Below are 14,537 nucleotides of genomic sequence, written 5' to 3'. Positions count from 1 at the left end.
ATCTTACATGCTCTCTCCAGCCCAACCCCTAAGGCAACTGGTTTGTGGAGGATAACTAGACAAAACTAATTTTGTGGAAAGACTATCAATAGCATTTCAACAGCTTAAGGATTCAAACTGGTCCAGAGGAGGCTCAGATGAGCTTCAGCAGTGGAGCACAGGGTATGTTCACCCCACATGGCAGGGAATATACAGCATAGCTGCTGGCAGGAACAGAGCTGTTGAGTTGGTTTTACCACAACCACCCTCACTGGTATTGAGCTCTGTAAACAGAGCTTCCAACCCTCAACAGTTCAAGCAACTGCAGTTAAAAACTTGGCTATTTAATACTTGCCATGATGACTGATCCACCAACAATATTTAAAACCACCACAGATTCTTAAAGCTACCAATGCAAAGCAAGATTGAGACTTCTTAACATGCTAGAATTGTGTTAGTTACAACACACTTATGGTAGAATGAAGAGGACTGAGCCTCCAACAGGCTTTGTGCTTCATGACAACAGATCCAGATACTCACTGGCACCTCAAAGGTTTTGCATTGGGTCTTGACCAACACCAAGTACAAAAGGTACCACACCATGGTACCTGAATGCCTTTGCAGATCAATGATAACCACATTTGCAACACTATTTTTGGGAAGCAACCGCAACATGTTACACATGTACAGACCATAACTTGCTTTCTAGGGGTTGTTAAGTCAGGCTCAGCAAACTGTATCAGCATGTGCTGCAGTGTCAGGGCTGCAGCAGGTCTTACCTGGACACGATGCTGGAGCCATTGTAGAGGTCACTAGCATAAGACAATGTTGCCAGGGGTCGGACAGAATTGTAGCGTGTGAACTTGGACAGACACTCCTGAAACTCATCCAGCTGGCTTGTGGTTCTGCTGTCATCTAGGGAGAGGCAGCAGCATTCAGGAGGAAAGAAAGAGTGAGATAAATTCAACTGCAAACAAAAACAAAAATCAAAATGATACCAACTATTCTTTATTATCTAGAGGATTCTTGGTCAAAAACTGGTTCTCTCACCTCCCTCAAGAAAGCAGGATTTTTCAGAGCACAAATCAGGTCTCTCCACTGCAATGCTGGGTGAACCTACTTTGCTGACAATCTGCCTGGAGATCACAAATACAGCTTTCCTGGTAAGCTAATTTATTTTATTCAATTTCAAAGCCCATAGGCCATATAGATTATTAACAGAAAAACCTTCAAGCATACCAACAAGCACTGTGAAGAACTTCTCTACTTTTCTATGGAGGTGAATGTATATTCCTTTCCCTGTATTTCTGTTACAATATGCCTGTGTTTGGTGTCAATTACATTCAAAATGTTTTTATTCAAAAATATTTGTCTTGTTACTTCAAAAGCAACACAGCTATGGGAGAGTTGTTTCAGGGCTGGAGAAGGAAGACAAGCATGAAACCAGATGACTTCCTGTACTGTAAGTTTTGCGAAAACTATGACCTTCAGCAGACAAGGTGAACTTGAGCCAGCTTGAATAATGATGATAAACATTCTACGGGAAATGGAATAGTTTACTAAAAAGGTTAAAACTAAATTGCAGTGTAGATAGCTGAAAGGCATTCCCCAGTTCCTCAGAGGTTCCAGGTTTTCTCAGTATGAAGGGAATTTTTAGGCAAACAATTAAAAAAATTGGTATTTCCTAAATAAGGCAGAATTCCTAACTTAGTGATGCCACATGGGCAAGGCAGCCTTCCTAACAATCACACACCCAGTCCAACATCAGGAGGAGTCTTCAGGCTTTGTAACAACCTCCAGAATTAGCAGCAATTCTCTTTCCTCATAGAATGGTTTGGGTTGGAAGGGACCTGAAAGATCATCCAGTTCCAACCCCTCTGCCATGGGCAGGGACACCTCCCACTAGACCAGGTTGCTCTGAGCCCCAACCAAACACTTCCAGGGAGGAGGCAACTACAACCTCCCCAGGCAACCTCCTCCAACTCTCCCACGTTCCCTTTTGTCTTTGTGCCAGTGCAATGTAAGGGAACTGCATGTAGTATCTCAGTTCACAGTTCAGTATGCAGGTCACAGAACTGCCCACCTTGGCTCCTGTTAAACCACAGCACCCACTGCAGCAATGGAGAAACCATGACCAGGACTCACTTACACAGCTGAGATCACAAATTCCACCTGCTAGTTAAGTTAGCCTTAACTATTTCCTTATCAGCAGCATAAGGAAAACAAAGCTCCACGAAAGTAGTTTTGAAAATATTGGGGTGAAAAAATCTTGATCTGTAAAAGCAAAATACAGCCATGATTTCTTGTAGGAAAACAGAAAGAATAATCACTTTCTGCAATTCCTTGCCATCAGAAATCATCACCTTGCTCTACACTTTTAAGGCAATTTGAAGCACCCCTTATATGCTATTTAATGTTTGATCATATAAAGGAACAGTGAGGGCTAGTAATTAGCATATTGAAGAGTGCCAGCCTTTAAGAGTGCCAGCCTATATGTTACTCACAACAGATGGATCAAAAGGGGCAACATGAACAGAGTACTACACCAAATTAAAATCTTCAGCCCCCTTGACCACTACAGGAAGCAGCTTGAGAAGCAGCACAAACACCAGGCAAGTGTTTTTCAAAGACCATTTCCTCCTCTGACACTTTGATAGGAACAAAGAGCAGCTTCTCTTCCATTTCCCTCAGAGATCAAGCACACACTCCTCCTATAATTTATTCTCTATCTGTGCTTGGAAAACTGAATGTTATTTCTCAAGACATTTTCCCCATCAAAGTGCAAGGGCATTTCATAATTACAGTTATGGTACATCTCCACTCCCTACAACACCAGTCACAGGCATCTCCAGCAAAAAGCTTGAAATCCGCACTAAATCCTATTTAAAATGTGTCAAAAAGTTTTTAATGACTTAAGAAAACTTAATCAAGTATCACAGGTTATTCTTCATTTAAGAAAAAACCCACTCTTGCATATCCCTGCAACTCCTGGTGCAGCTGGCATATGAATAAAAGAAGAAGTTTCCCCACATTCATATTTATGGCTGTAATTATGGAGAAAGATGTCTTTTAGACAGGAATGCCTGAAGAGCTCCATTTGTTAACCTTGGTTAATAGGCATTATTTTAACATAAACACAGTTTTACATCACCAAGTTGGTACCACATGAAGACATCTCAGTGTGCTCTGTGAAGTACTGTAGCCTGCAAAGCAGTTGCTGGCACTGGACAGGGAACTGGTTGGTCACATACAGCCAGTTTCTGCCACCTTCCAGCTGCTGAAGCACCCTTTCTGTGTGCTGCACTCCTTGTTACTTTGCTGTGCATGATGAGACCTGAGTAAGTCACTGCTCTGAAGCAGGTTAATGATGTTGACATACGCAAGAGTGAGCTCCCCTAAAACATGCTGCAGCCTTTAAATTTGAAAAAAAGGAAGCAAACCAAGCCTCATTTTTTTTATTTTTAAAGTAGATAAACTAAATTAATGGAGGAAAAAGTGAGTTTCTACCCTAGCTTCCTTGCTGATCTCTGTTGTGGGAGGTCCCTTGCCTTCTGAGCCTACAACAAAGCTATTCTGCTGCAGCAACCTCTACCTGCTGCCCTCTTGCTCCTGGAAGGCTTTTCCCACCCCCCTCAGGGCTGGCTGCTCCCTACCAGATCTGCAGCTCACAGTTGGTGCTGCAAGTCTCCTGCCTGCCACAGCCCACTGCCTGAAGCTTTTTCCTAAAATGGTTTCTTCCCCAGAGGGGCCAGAGAGCAACAACCCTCCTCACCCTCCAGACTTTCATGTTTGTTTCTTAAGAGAATCTTGTTGTTAATTAAGAACCATCCATCCACTAGGTAACAATTATTCTAGCTGCTGTCACACTCTTACTCAATTACAAATGAGGCAATCTAGGTGATTGTGAAAACAGCTTCTAAATCTTCAAAACAAGCCTGAAATCCAAGGAGTGCCCCATGGGACAACAATACTGCTGCACACTCAGCTTCTATACCCCAAACCATTTGTTAACCAAGACTTAATCTAGAAAACAAAGGATAACCTCTCACAGTACTGGATGACAAAGCAACACATGTGACCCTCCAAAGTGATAGGATTAAACTTTCAAAATTTAGCTACTTCTGGCCAAGAGAAGCAAAACAGGATGACTGGAATAACACAAACATGTACAACAACTTTCTTATGCCAGATAGCAGTGAAAGCTGGTGTCTCCAAAGTGAGCCTTTTCTCAGAACTAGGCATTGTAAGAGAAGACCCATGTCAGAGGCTGAACACCATGCAAGTGGAATGTCCTGGTTTAAGCCAGGATGAAGCCAATTTTCCTTCTCCTGATTTGTTTTCCTTCAGTAAGCTTTCTTTTAACTAGTCACAGAGCCTTCCAACTAAAGCTGATAAGAGAAGAATGTTTTTCTAACTGCTGGGGCTTCAAGGTCCTTTACTCTTCACTCTGACAGCTCAGACACTATCGGGAGATCTATGACCCCCCTGTAGGAGGCTGAGTTAGACAGACAGCAAAATTGGCCAGAGATATTCCATTCCATATATCTACATAAGCTCAGAGGAAGGTCAGAGATCACAGAAGACAACTTCCTTCCTTCATCACTTCTCTTCATGGCAGGCATCCAGGAAGGACTCTGTCCATCCATCACCACCAACCCCCAGGTTCCAGCTCTCCTGACCATCATCACTCTGTGCTCTCTCCAGCAGCTCCAGAATTTCTTGGGACTGTTCCAGCTCAGGAGATGCTGTGGGAGTTGCTGGGGGTGGGGGGGAGGCGAGAGGCTTTTGCACATACCTGAACATATTTGTATGTAATTGTATATCATTAATATTTAATTAAAGCTGTGTAGTTTCGATTTTAATCCAGCCAAGTCTCTCTTTTTCTCTCTCTCCTTCCCTACCTGGGTGTGAGGGGGAGCATTGTTGTGAGGGAGAGCGTTGTTGTCAAACCTGAGTCCAACAGTGCCAAGGAACTCACCCGAAACACGTGTCATCCTGGTGGAAAAATAGCACTGCTCTAGGTCCTCAAAATGAGCCGTGAGCCGCTTGCGTCGTGAGGCCAGAGTGCTGTTGTACCATGGCTGCTTTTTGGTCTATGTGGAGAAGAGAGAATACTTGAGAAAGGTGAAGCCAGGCCTGGGTTTCATTTCTATAGATTTTACTGAATTATGAACACTCTTTGTTTTATATATGGAGGCTTTGGAGCGTAAAATAATGATAAATTAACATCTTGCCACTATTGACAGCTGTTCTTAGGATGCTATATGCTGTGCCATTGAAGTTGACAAACAAGAAAAGCTGCTTTTAGTCACTTCTTGTCTCCTTAGTCTCTGCAAATTTACCAATTCCAGCCTCACCCACAGGACAGACAGCAGCAACCCATGGAGACTGATATCTTGCATTTGTACAGACAGAGGCCAAGGACACTGGGCTTCCAGCTTCACAAATCAAACCATAAATCCTTCATAAATCCCTGGCAGACAGCTTATCAAAAATATAGAAGGGAGTGCTTATGTTAAAGAGTTACTGAATTATTTCCTTAGTAACTCTCTGTAAAGCCATGCAAATAAGGGTAGAGGCAGAAGACACCATCAGGTTCAAAGGTTAATTGAAAATGAGTTAATGAAACTCATCATGAAAGCTATTTCCCAACCTGACAAGTAAAACTGAGAGGTAGAAGCAAAGAATTGAAACTACTTAAGCCCTCCTCCTAAAGAAACAGAAAATACAGTACTTCTTTTTAATCACTAGGAAGGAAAAGGAGACAATTCCTTTACCACACAAGCAGCATGAGGAGTTTTAATTGCTTGCATTAGTTTATATTTTCAAAGTCTCACATATTGTCTACTCAAAACTCCCTGATGACATTCTTGACCAAGTTCTGTAATGCCACTCAAAGGCACTAACAAACCCTCCTCCACATGCAACTTCCCCTCAATCCACCCAGAGCAAGCTGCCTTTGTTACAGCCATCAGTAGCAAACTAAGTTTAGAGTCTGCTCAAATTTTCTTTATACCTGTAAATCTAACTTTTTGGAAAAGGCAAGCCCCAAGCAACAACACCTCCAGATCCTGCTTCTTGTGCAAGGCCCTCAGCTCTACACTGATGTCATGACTCACAGTGACAGCACCCACACTCTGCACCCCTTATTTCATCTGAAAAGCAACTCCAGCCTCAAAACATAACACCAGAAAGTACTCTTGCCTCAACACTTTTTAACTAGTTTCCTACAACATCACTGTTTTAATGAAATACTTAACACTTTTACAGCATCTTCCAATTAATTCTGAGCACCAGCCTGAAAGGGCTCCAGCCCCACTCAGCACATCAGGAGTGATTAAGGCTCAAAACAACTTCAAGTGACAAAGAGCAATGACTGCAGTGTCAAGTTATGACAAGCCACCTGTGACATGAGCAATATTAGCCAAGCCCAAGTCTCATCTGCCAGATTAGCCCAGTCCACATTGTGGTGGAATCAATGGCAACTCAGCCCATGCTGCAAATCAACCCACAGTAACCCATCTTCATCAGATCCTCCCCAGCCAAGCATTTTAAACCAAGCACATTTACCAAAACATTCATGGAGCTTCTAGGATGTCTGCTCCCTGATGAAGCAATACTGGGAAACAGTAAAAAAAAAGGAAAGAAAACACACCCAAGCAATTTTTATTTAGCTGCTAAAACTACCATGGCTGTCCTAGCTGAGGACAGCAGTTAGGATTGCTCTGTTATCAAGAGTGATTTTACTGTCTGAACTCCATTACGTGCTCTGAAGGGTCCTCTAACAACTGTGGAAATGCTTCACAGCTACCCACAGGGCTCCTGATTTCTAGCAGAAAAGCACTGCTGCTAAATACTACCTGGAGAACTCCCCAGGGCCTATGTGACTTGTCCACCACCTACTGTACTTCACCATTTACCAGGAAGAAAACTGTCCTGTGGCTTTGCAGTATATAAATTTCTCACTAAGAAAGTGTTCATGAGCAATGCACAAAGTAATTATATTGAGGGGAAACAGGCTGTGCTGTGCATCCTAGCATAGCTTCTTACTGCCAGCAGTGAACCAACTATGATTTTTGCCATGACTGACAGGCAGAAAAAAAGCAAAGTTGAATTTATATTCTTCAAACTGGTTTTATAGCAAAACCTTGCTGAAATTAGACTACCTTTGAATTAAGCATTTAATGTCAAGAATGCCCTTTCAACTCCCCATCCAAACATATATTAAAGTTTAATTTGAAAATTTGCACTAGAGAATACAAATCTTTTACTCTTGAGGGCAAAAAAATTGCATTTCAGGACAAGAAAGATTATTCTCAAACAAATAAGGCTGTCATACAGAATGACTAGTAAGCCTAAGATGTTTGTTTTGTGCACATACCAGCAGTATAGTTATGCTATTAATTTAGTCTTTGAAATATCAAGAATAAAGAGATGAGCAGTGTCAGTAGAGAACACACACCATACCATATCAGAGTCCTGAACACAAGATCTCCAACCACATTTCATTTGCCCCCTGGGGTGAGACAGAGCTACAGTTCTTTGTTCAAGCAAACATCTCCCAGACCAGCAGCAGGAACAAGCCTTTTCCCACAGATTAGAGTGAAATTTCTAATTACCCATTAGTTATATAGCTACCAACCCAAAAACCTGCACAGACAGATACATGCATCAGCCCAAAATCCAGGTGGTTTTTATTTAGCACAATTACTCCATCAAATAAGGTTCAACAGTACTTCTACTACTTTATTTTCCAGTTTGTCACGGCTCTGTGCCATGGATGGTCCAGCAGAGAGCACCAAAGGCACAAGCTGGCATGTAACCAACAATCTGTCAGTCCAAATCTAAACTGCTTAACCTTTTTGGAGCTGTGATCTGGGTACCAGTGTCAAATTCCTAGCCCAGCTGAATCATTTCTGAGCTGCAAGACTACAGCAGTGCTGCTTGACATTCGGGAGGCCCTGTGGATCAGACAGTTTGGAGGCTGCCTGCCAAACTGTTTCACTGTAAATACAACTTTTTATCCTCTATATGAATTTATAACACAGTTTGCAAGGCCCTAAACAAGGACAAACTACAAAACAGCTGTGTGCTTGGAGAATGAGTTTCTTGTTTTGAAAGTCAAAGTTGATCCAAAGCTATTTAAGTCAATGCAAAGTGTCAGGGATTTACCTCCCTTCCCAAATGCTGCCCACTTGGGAGAAGAGATGAAAAGCAAAAAATATCCCCTTTTCTGTGGATGAGTCAGCTTTGGGAATGAAATCAGATGTCTAAATATATTACACTAGATTTCTTTGATGGTGTCAGTGTGGACGCTTACAATCACGCACAGTCATTTCTACAGCTGTACTCCTGGCTCCAGTTTGCCTACATAACCAGTTAAAAGCATCTGCAAGACTGGAGCTGACTGGTGGCCTGGAGATGGATGGAGTTGTGCCTGATCTCTGCCCAGCCCCCACAATGACCCTCCCAGCACCCCTGTGCACAGCCACATGTATTACCTTACCTGAGAAGGGCCACTGAAGCCTGGGGACTGGCTGTACTCCGTGGAGTCAATAATACTACTGCAAAACCAAAAGAAATTATCTGCTTATATCACTGTACAACCACCCTTGATCATTTTTAACCTGTTTGCTATTCCCCCCTTTACATCCTGCAGCATACTTGCCTTTGAAATACATTTTACAGACAGGGAACACAAGGTTATTTTTGGTTTGGGAAGGATTTAAAAATATTTTTAAATACAGGGATCTCCTGGAGCAGAATGATGTTGCACACAATTATGTGCACTGTGGTCTAATTTTTAATTAGAATGCAAAAGCACATCTTTTGAATGAAATTTGCAGGATAAGACCTTCTGAAAATAACATGCTCTTACTGATTTTCAGTTCCGTTAAAAAAATAAGGACCATGACATTTAGAGCAGCACTGTAAAGAGAAAAGCTAGAGAAATCAGCTTAAGACAGACACTAGTATTCCAGGCATCTGCAAAGACATAGAAAATAGACTCAAGTAAAATCCTGACAGCTAGCACTATTATTATCAGAAAATGCTACACTGCATATGGGTACATAGTATCTATAACACCACCACATACCATAAATGACTGCTTTCAAAACATGTAACACACATGCAAACTTAAAGAGATTTAACTCTCAGAACTGTGAAAGGATCTCCTGATAAACGCAAAGGCAGCTGGTTCAGTTTCTTGCCCACACAGGTAAATCTAGCTGTGGCCACAACACCAGAGCCAGATTAGAGCACCCTTATGACTCAAATTCAAAATACTTTTAGGACAAGTCATGATTAGCACACAAGAACACCATTTTATGAATGATGGTGAGCACATTACAAACATCAGCATTATTTGTTTTTAAAAACCTTTATCAATCACTTGCTTCTGCTATACCAGCTGGCTTGGACAAAAAAGAAATTATCTGGGTTTGTTACTCAGTCTTGGTTAGGAGGTAACCTTGGGTTTAGGTGTTGCCTGGGTAAGCTGAAGGTTTCTTTAAAAGTGTTGCCAGAACAGCACTGTAGGTGCTGGCTTTGTAAAAGATGATTGTACATGTTGATGTTTATGTAATAGCTGCCAGAACTGATGGGTAGACTTGACATTCTTGGTCATAAAACAAGTGATTTGGCTGAAACACCCATCAGGGCACCTGCAAGTCTAGAAGAATGAAACAGTGGTCTAGCACTTCAATATTTATCTGAATGTTTTAAAGCTCCCCTGAAGGTAGAGGGAAGTGAAAACAAAAGACAAGAGAGGATTTTAAAGTCTCACTAATGGTTAACTTGTAAGATGAGATTGATTTGACTTCTGTTACAGGCAAGACAAAAGCTGCAAACCAAGAAAATCTGAGGGATAAAAATCATTATTTGCTGTGAGCTACTGCAAGGGAGAAAACAGCAGAGCTGTTTCAGGCATGGTTAGGGACAATGAACTTCAAATTAGAACGTGGCCACATGAAGTAATGAGACAGCAAGCAGATCCTGCCAGAAACAGCATGAATGAGACACTTGTCTTAAGAGTGATGAAAAAAATACTCTACTCTGAGACAGGTATAGTGGCAATGAACAGCAAAACGTACAGAATTAGAGTGTCTGGTCTTGTTTTGCTGTGGGTTGTCTGGGGAGGTAAAGCCTTCAAGAGTGCAGACATCATTCCCCTAACCAGAATATAAATTCAAAGTCATTTCTGTGCAGGGCCTGTAGCTGAGTTAACTGGCATTTGCTCCAATGTTTTTCCTTTTAAAAACAGGACAACTGATAGAAAATTACAAAAGTTCTCTCTGTGTTCTCTTTAAAAAGCTGTAACATTACATTCAGGAAGTTCAGCTACAGTAATACAACATATTCAAAAACCTGGAATAACAACAGCAGCACAACAACCTGCAGGCCAGAAATCCCATTTGTTACACCATTATGGGAGTGGGAAGGGGTAATTAGAACAAATGGAAGGGAAGGAGATCAGGATTTTGATAACTGAATCAGTTACCAGGCAACTCATTTTTAGATCAGAATCCTTCCCCAGAAACTCCTATTAGACTGATAGTTTGTTATTGCAATTGCTGCCTGAATCTGCAGTCACAGAGAAGCTGCTCTTATTTGTATCTCCTGTTTGCACCATTTACTGGTAGCAAAAATAGCCTGTTCAGAAAAACCTACACAGGACAATTTGTTCTCTTGCCTTATTCTTGCCTTCAGTCTCTATTAGCATACAAGCCCAGCAACATGCAGTGCTGTAAACAAGTGCTCTGCTATTACCCAATTTATTATTTCATCATACCCTGTACAAGCATAAGAGAAATCATGTGTTTCTTGCAGCAGAGACATGTTTAACACAGTAGTTGTACTTTTTTGCTTAAGAACTTAAGGAAGATGGGGAGGCATAGTAATTTCACATTTTGAAGATGTTAAAGAGTGTGGGGGGAAAAGCTACAATGAAAAGAAACAATTAATGAAGCAAGGATGGATTTAGAGGAAGTAGGTGAATAAGGGCAAGTCACCAGAGAGCAGATAAAACCAAATTCCAAAGGCTTCTATTTTCTTGAACTTGAAATTGAAAGGGTAAAGAGATTTTCTTCATCTCAGCATGGGTCTATGATAATCTTGTACTATTTGGGACACATCAGTAAAATTTTACACAATTATATTTCATTAGCAGGGTATTAAGCATAGTAACAAGTTACGTGCCAATTTAAAGAGACCATTGTAAATCAGTGATAAGCTAAAAAGACCCTGCAAGTTTAATAACATTCCAACATGGAACTAAAACCATCTCAAACTGTATTTGTACTTCATTCTTACTGGTTCACAGCATCTCTAAAATACACTTTGGAGATTAAACAGTCCAGCTAACAAAAAACCAAACAGCATTTTTCAAAGCTCCTATCAGTTGTCCTGCAGCATTCTTGCAAAGGACAAATCCAAGTTAGTTTATGAGATACTCTCCAAAACTTACAATTAATGTTGAAAAGACAATTAATTTCAAGTGGCAGACCCTTCTGGAATCAGAATTAAAACTAATTCAATTACTTAAAACTACACAAACCTGTCAGGATAGGGCAGGGACCAAAGTGAGATGAGTCCAGCAACAGCTTGTTCTGATGCTTCTTTCACATCCTATTTTCTCTTCAACCCCTCATGCCTATCTCTTAACACAGGAATGTCATTGAGAAACAGAAAAGGGGTCTTCTAAAACCAAGAGAAAAAGGCAACCTCCCATATCTTAAAAAGCCCCTAAACATCCTTATATCACACCCTTGGCATATTGTACCAGAGTAAAAACCTAAAAACTTGAGATACAGCTGAGATGGAACCAGACAAAGAGAAGATGGGCAAGAGACAGTCCATGATCTGTGCTCACTGTTAGTCTGTCCCACCACTATATCCCAGTAGACCCCAGGTGATGAAGCATATCAATCCAAAGTCACTAAAGTGTTTTGGAGACTATTTTATATCTTCAAAAGCAAGACCAGAATGATTGACCCTAGGATGTGAAATAGGCATAAAGGAATAATAAGTTATCAGTCAATTGAGGCCAGTGTAGGTCTCGGCAGGTTTTTTTATTTCCCCTTCCAACTTTTCCCAGAACTCTTGAGTTGACAAGATTAGCTCAGCTTTCAACAGTTGAAGTTCTTCAGGAGCTTACTTGATAGCTTGGCTCAAGTAACAGTGATACATTTCTACTTGTAAATACAATCATCTGGTGAAGGGCCTAGAGAACAAGTCATATGAGGAGTGGCTGAGGGAACTAGGGATGTTTAGTTTAGAGAAGGAGGTGTGGGGAGATCTCATTGCCCTCTACAACTAAGAGGAGGTTGTAGGGAGGTGGGTGTTGAACTCTTCTCCCAAGTGAATAATGACAAACAAGAGGAAGTGGCCTGAAGCTGCAGTAGGGGAAGTTTAGATTTGATATTAGGAAGAATTTCTTTACTGAAGGAGTGGTCAGGTACTGGAACAGTCTGCCCAGAGAGGTGGTTGAGTCACCATCCTTGGAGGTATTCAAGAAATGTGTAGATGTGGCACTTCAGGGCCTGCTCTAGTAGGGAGCAAAACCCATTGTAGGGGTTTTTTGTGGGTGTTATTTGGTGGAGAGTGTGTGGTGTTTTTGTGGGGGGTTTTGGTGTGTGTGGGGATTTGTTTGTTTTGTGTTTTTTTCTTTTTTTGGGTGTTGTGTGCTGTAAGTTTTTGGTTTTTGATTGTTGGACTCTGTGATCTCAGAGGTCTTTTCCAACCATGCCTACTATTCTGTGATTCTGCAACAGAGAAATGTTTCAGGGCCTGAAGCTGTTCAGCATGCAATGAATTCAGTCCACACAGGGCTCACCTTCCTGAAGCAGCAACACCACAAAGCAAACAGCCAGCAATCTATTTAATAGCCAATAACAAAAACTACTACAACTCAACAAGAATCATCTCCACAAAACAGAAATAAGCCCCATCAAAGCCACCTGCACACAAAAATTAGGCAAGCAGTGACAGGTGGAATAACATACTACTCCCATCCATCCTGGCCATATTCCTGTCCTTTCCCTCAGGACCAACTGGAACTTCACAGAAATGCAAGAGATTCTGGTCTATGTGCAGCAATAGCACCCTGGTAAGAATTCCCAGCCAATATTACCAGGCTCCTTAGCAGAGCCCTCCATCTAGATCTCTGCAGGGGAGAAAATCTGATCATTTTTTCTTAGGTATTTTTTAGCTATTAGGTTTAGGGCTGGTAACTGCTGAAAAGGTACCAGTACAATTTTATAAAAGAAGTCGACAGTTCAGAGAATTCTACCATTAGGAAAATACCCTGGGGAGAGGTAGGAGAAATGATAATTTAATAACATAACTTGGTCCTGTGAAATATGAGCTTTCTTACAAAGAAAAAAAACCAGCGCTATAAAGAAGCAGAGCCCTTCAAACCCTGGCACAGGCAACTTGGACACAAGAAGCTTCTACAATTTTTTCATCAAGAAACCAGACTACAGAGCATCACAGACAAAAATCCACATTGAAAAGACATGATTAGAAAGGCATTCCATGAAGCCAAAACAGAGAGAAACAATCAATAAGGCTATATATTTTAAAACTTGATCCCATGAGCCCGTATCTTTCACACCAAGTGGGGAAGCCAGAGGACACAAGCATCATATAAAATTAAGACTTTTCATATGCCAAGCAGAACTGCATAAGGTTCAGAAAAGGCAGAATGTATTTAACAGTGATATTTCATGCCACAGCAAAGGCTTATATGACTCCAGTTACCTAATACTACATTTAAAACCATCAGCTTTCCACAGCATCTTGTTTAGAGGAGATTTTTCCATCCAACTACAGACTCAGGTGGCTTTTCCTTCACTGCTTTATTCACATAAAGTTTACACCAATCAAAACCATATTGTACAGCACTCAAAAATGAGTTTAGCTTGTGTTTCAGGCATGGCATGGAAAGGACTAGCAAGTACAACACAACATGTACAGCTTGAAACTTACATTCTAAGTTGCAAGCTCCGTACCTGTGTGAAGGTGAGGGAGCCTCAAACTGTGGCACTGTGCTGTCCTCACTGACTGGGGAGTACAAACCACTCATTTCCTGAAACAGAAAGCCATGTTACAGCAAAGTTAACAAGCCATTAATTAGTAGGCAATTTCTAATATACAGTGTCCACATAGCAATTTTTTGGTTTTCCAAGCAGAGGATCAACTGTATTTGTCTATTCAATACTCACCTAGAAGTCTTCGCTGTATCTGAAGAAACATTGATTTTTCTTTGCTGAAATCCTACAACTGCAGTGCTTTTTGCCCCAGAAGAGGCTGTTCTGGAGCTTATACTCAAAAAAGCAGCAGTGGATTTGGTTGGCATCCAAGTGTCTCAAACCCAGCACCTCCCTTAAACAGGGCAGAACAAGCAAGGTATAACTGTGTTTGAGATACATGCAAACTTATTTAACAGCCTTCACAACTGGAAGGTAATGCTGAATATGGGTCGAGGCAAGAGCAAACACAAGACAAGGCAAAGGTGGTATCATGTCCCAGACTTAAAAGAGGCTGTCAGTCTTCTG

The 14,537-nt window shown here is 41.3% G+C and overlaps 1 protein-coding gene across 1 annotated transcript in view; it reads right to left on the bottom strand.

Annotated features, from left to right (window-relative positions):
- RFWD2 (ring finger and WD repeat domain 2, E3 ubiquitin protein ligase) overlaps positions 1–14,537 on the bottom strand; it is a 185,106-nt gene that overhangs the window by 150,405 nt on the left and 20,164 nt on the right. The window contains exons 8-11 of the mRNA XM_009994680.1: positions 13,992–14,068; positions 8,486–8,543; positions 4,958–5,072; positions 759–894 (exon numbers count right to left, since the gene is read on the bottom strand). Of these exons, the coding sequence (XP_009992982.1) occupies positions 759–894; positions 4,958–5,072; positions 8,486–8,543; positions 13,992–14,068 (386 nt within the window). The remainder of the gene's footprint in view (positions 1–758; positions 895–4,957; positions 5,073–8,485; positions 8,544–13,991; positions 14,069–14,537) is intronic.

The sequence above is a fragment of the Chaetura pelagica genome, unplaced genomic scaffold (genome assembly GCF_000747805.2).
Source record: "Chaetura pelagica isolate M959 unplaced genomic scaffold, ChaPel_1.0 scaffold363, whole genome shotgun sequence".
NCBI lineage: Eukaryota > Metazoa > Chordata > Aves > Apodiformes > Apodidae > Chaetura > Chaetura pelagica.
The sequence above is the reverse complement of the archived record's forward strand: the minus strand, read 5'-3'. Positions and strand labels throughout refer to the sequence as shown.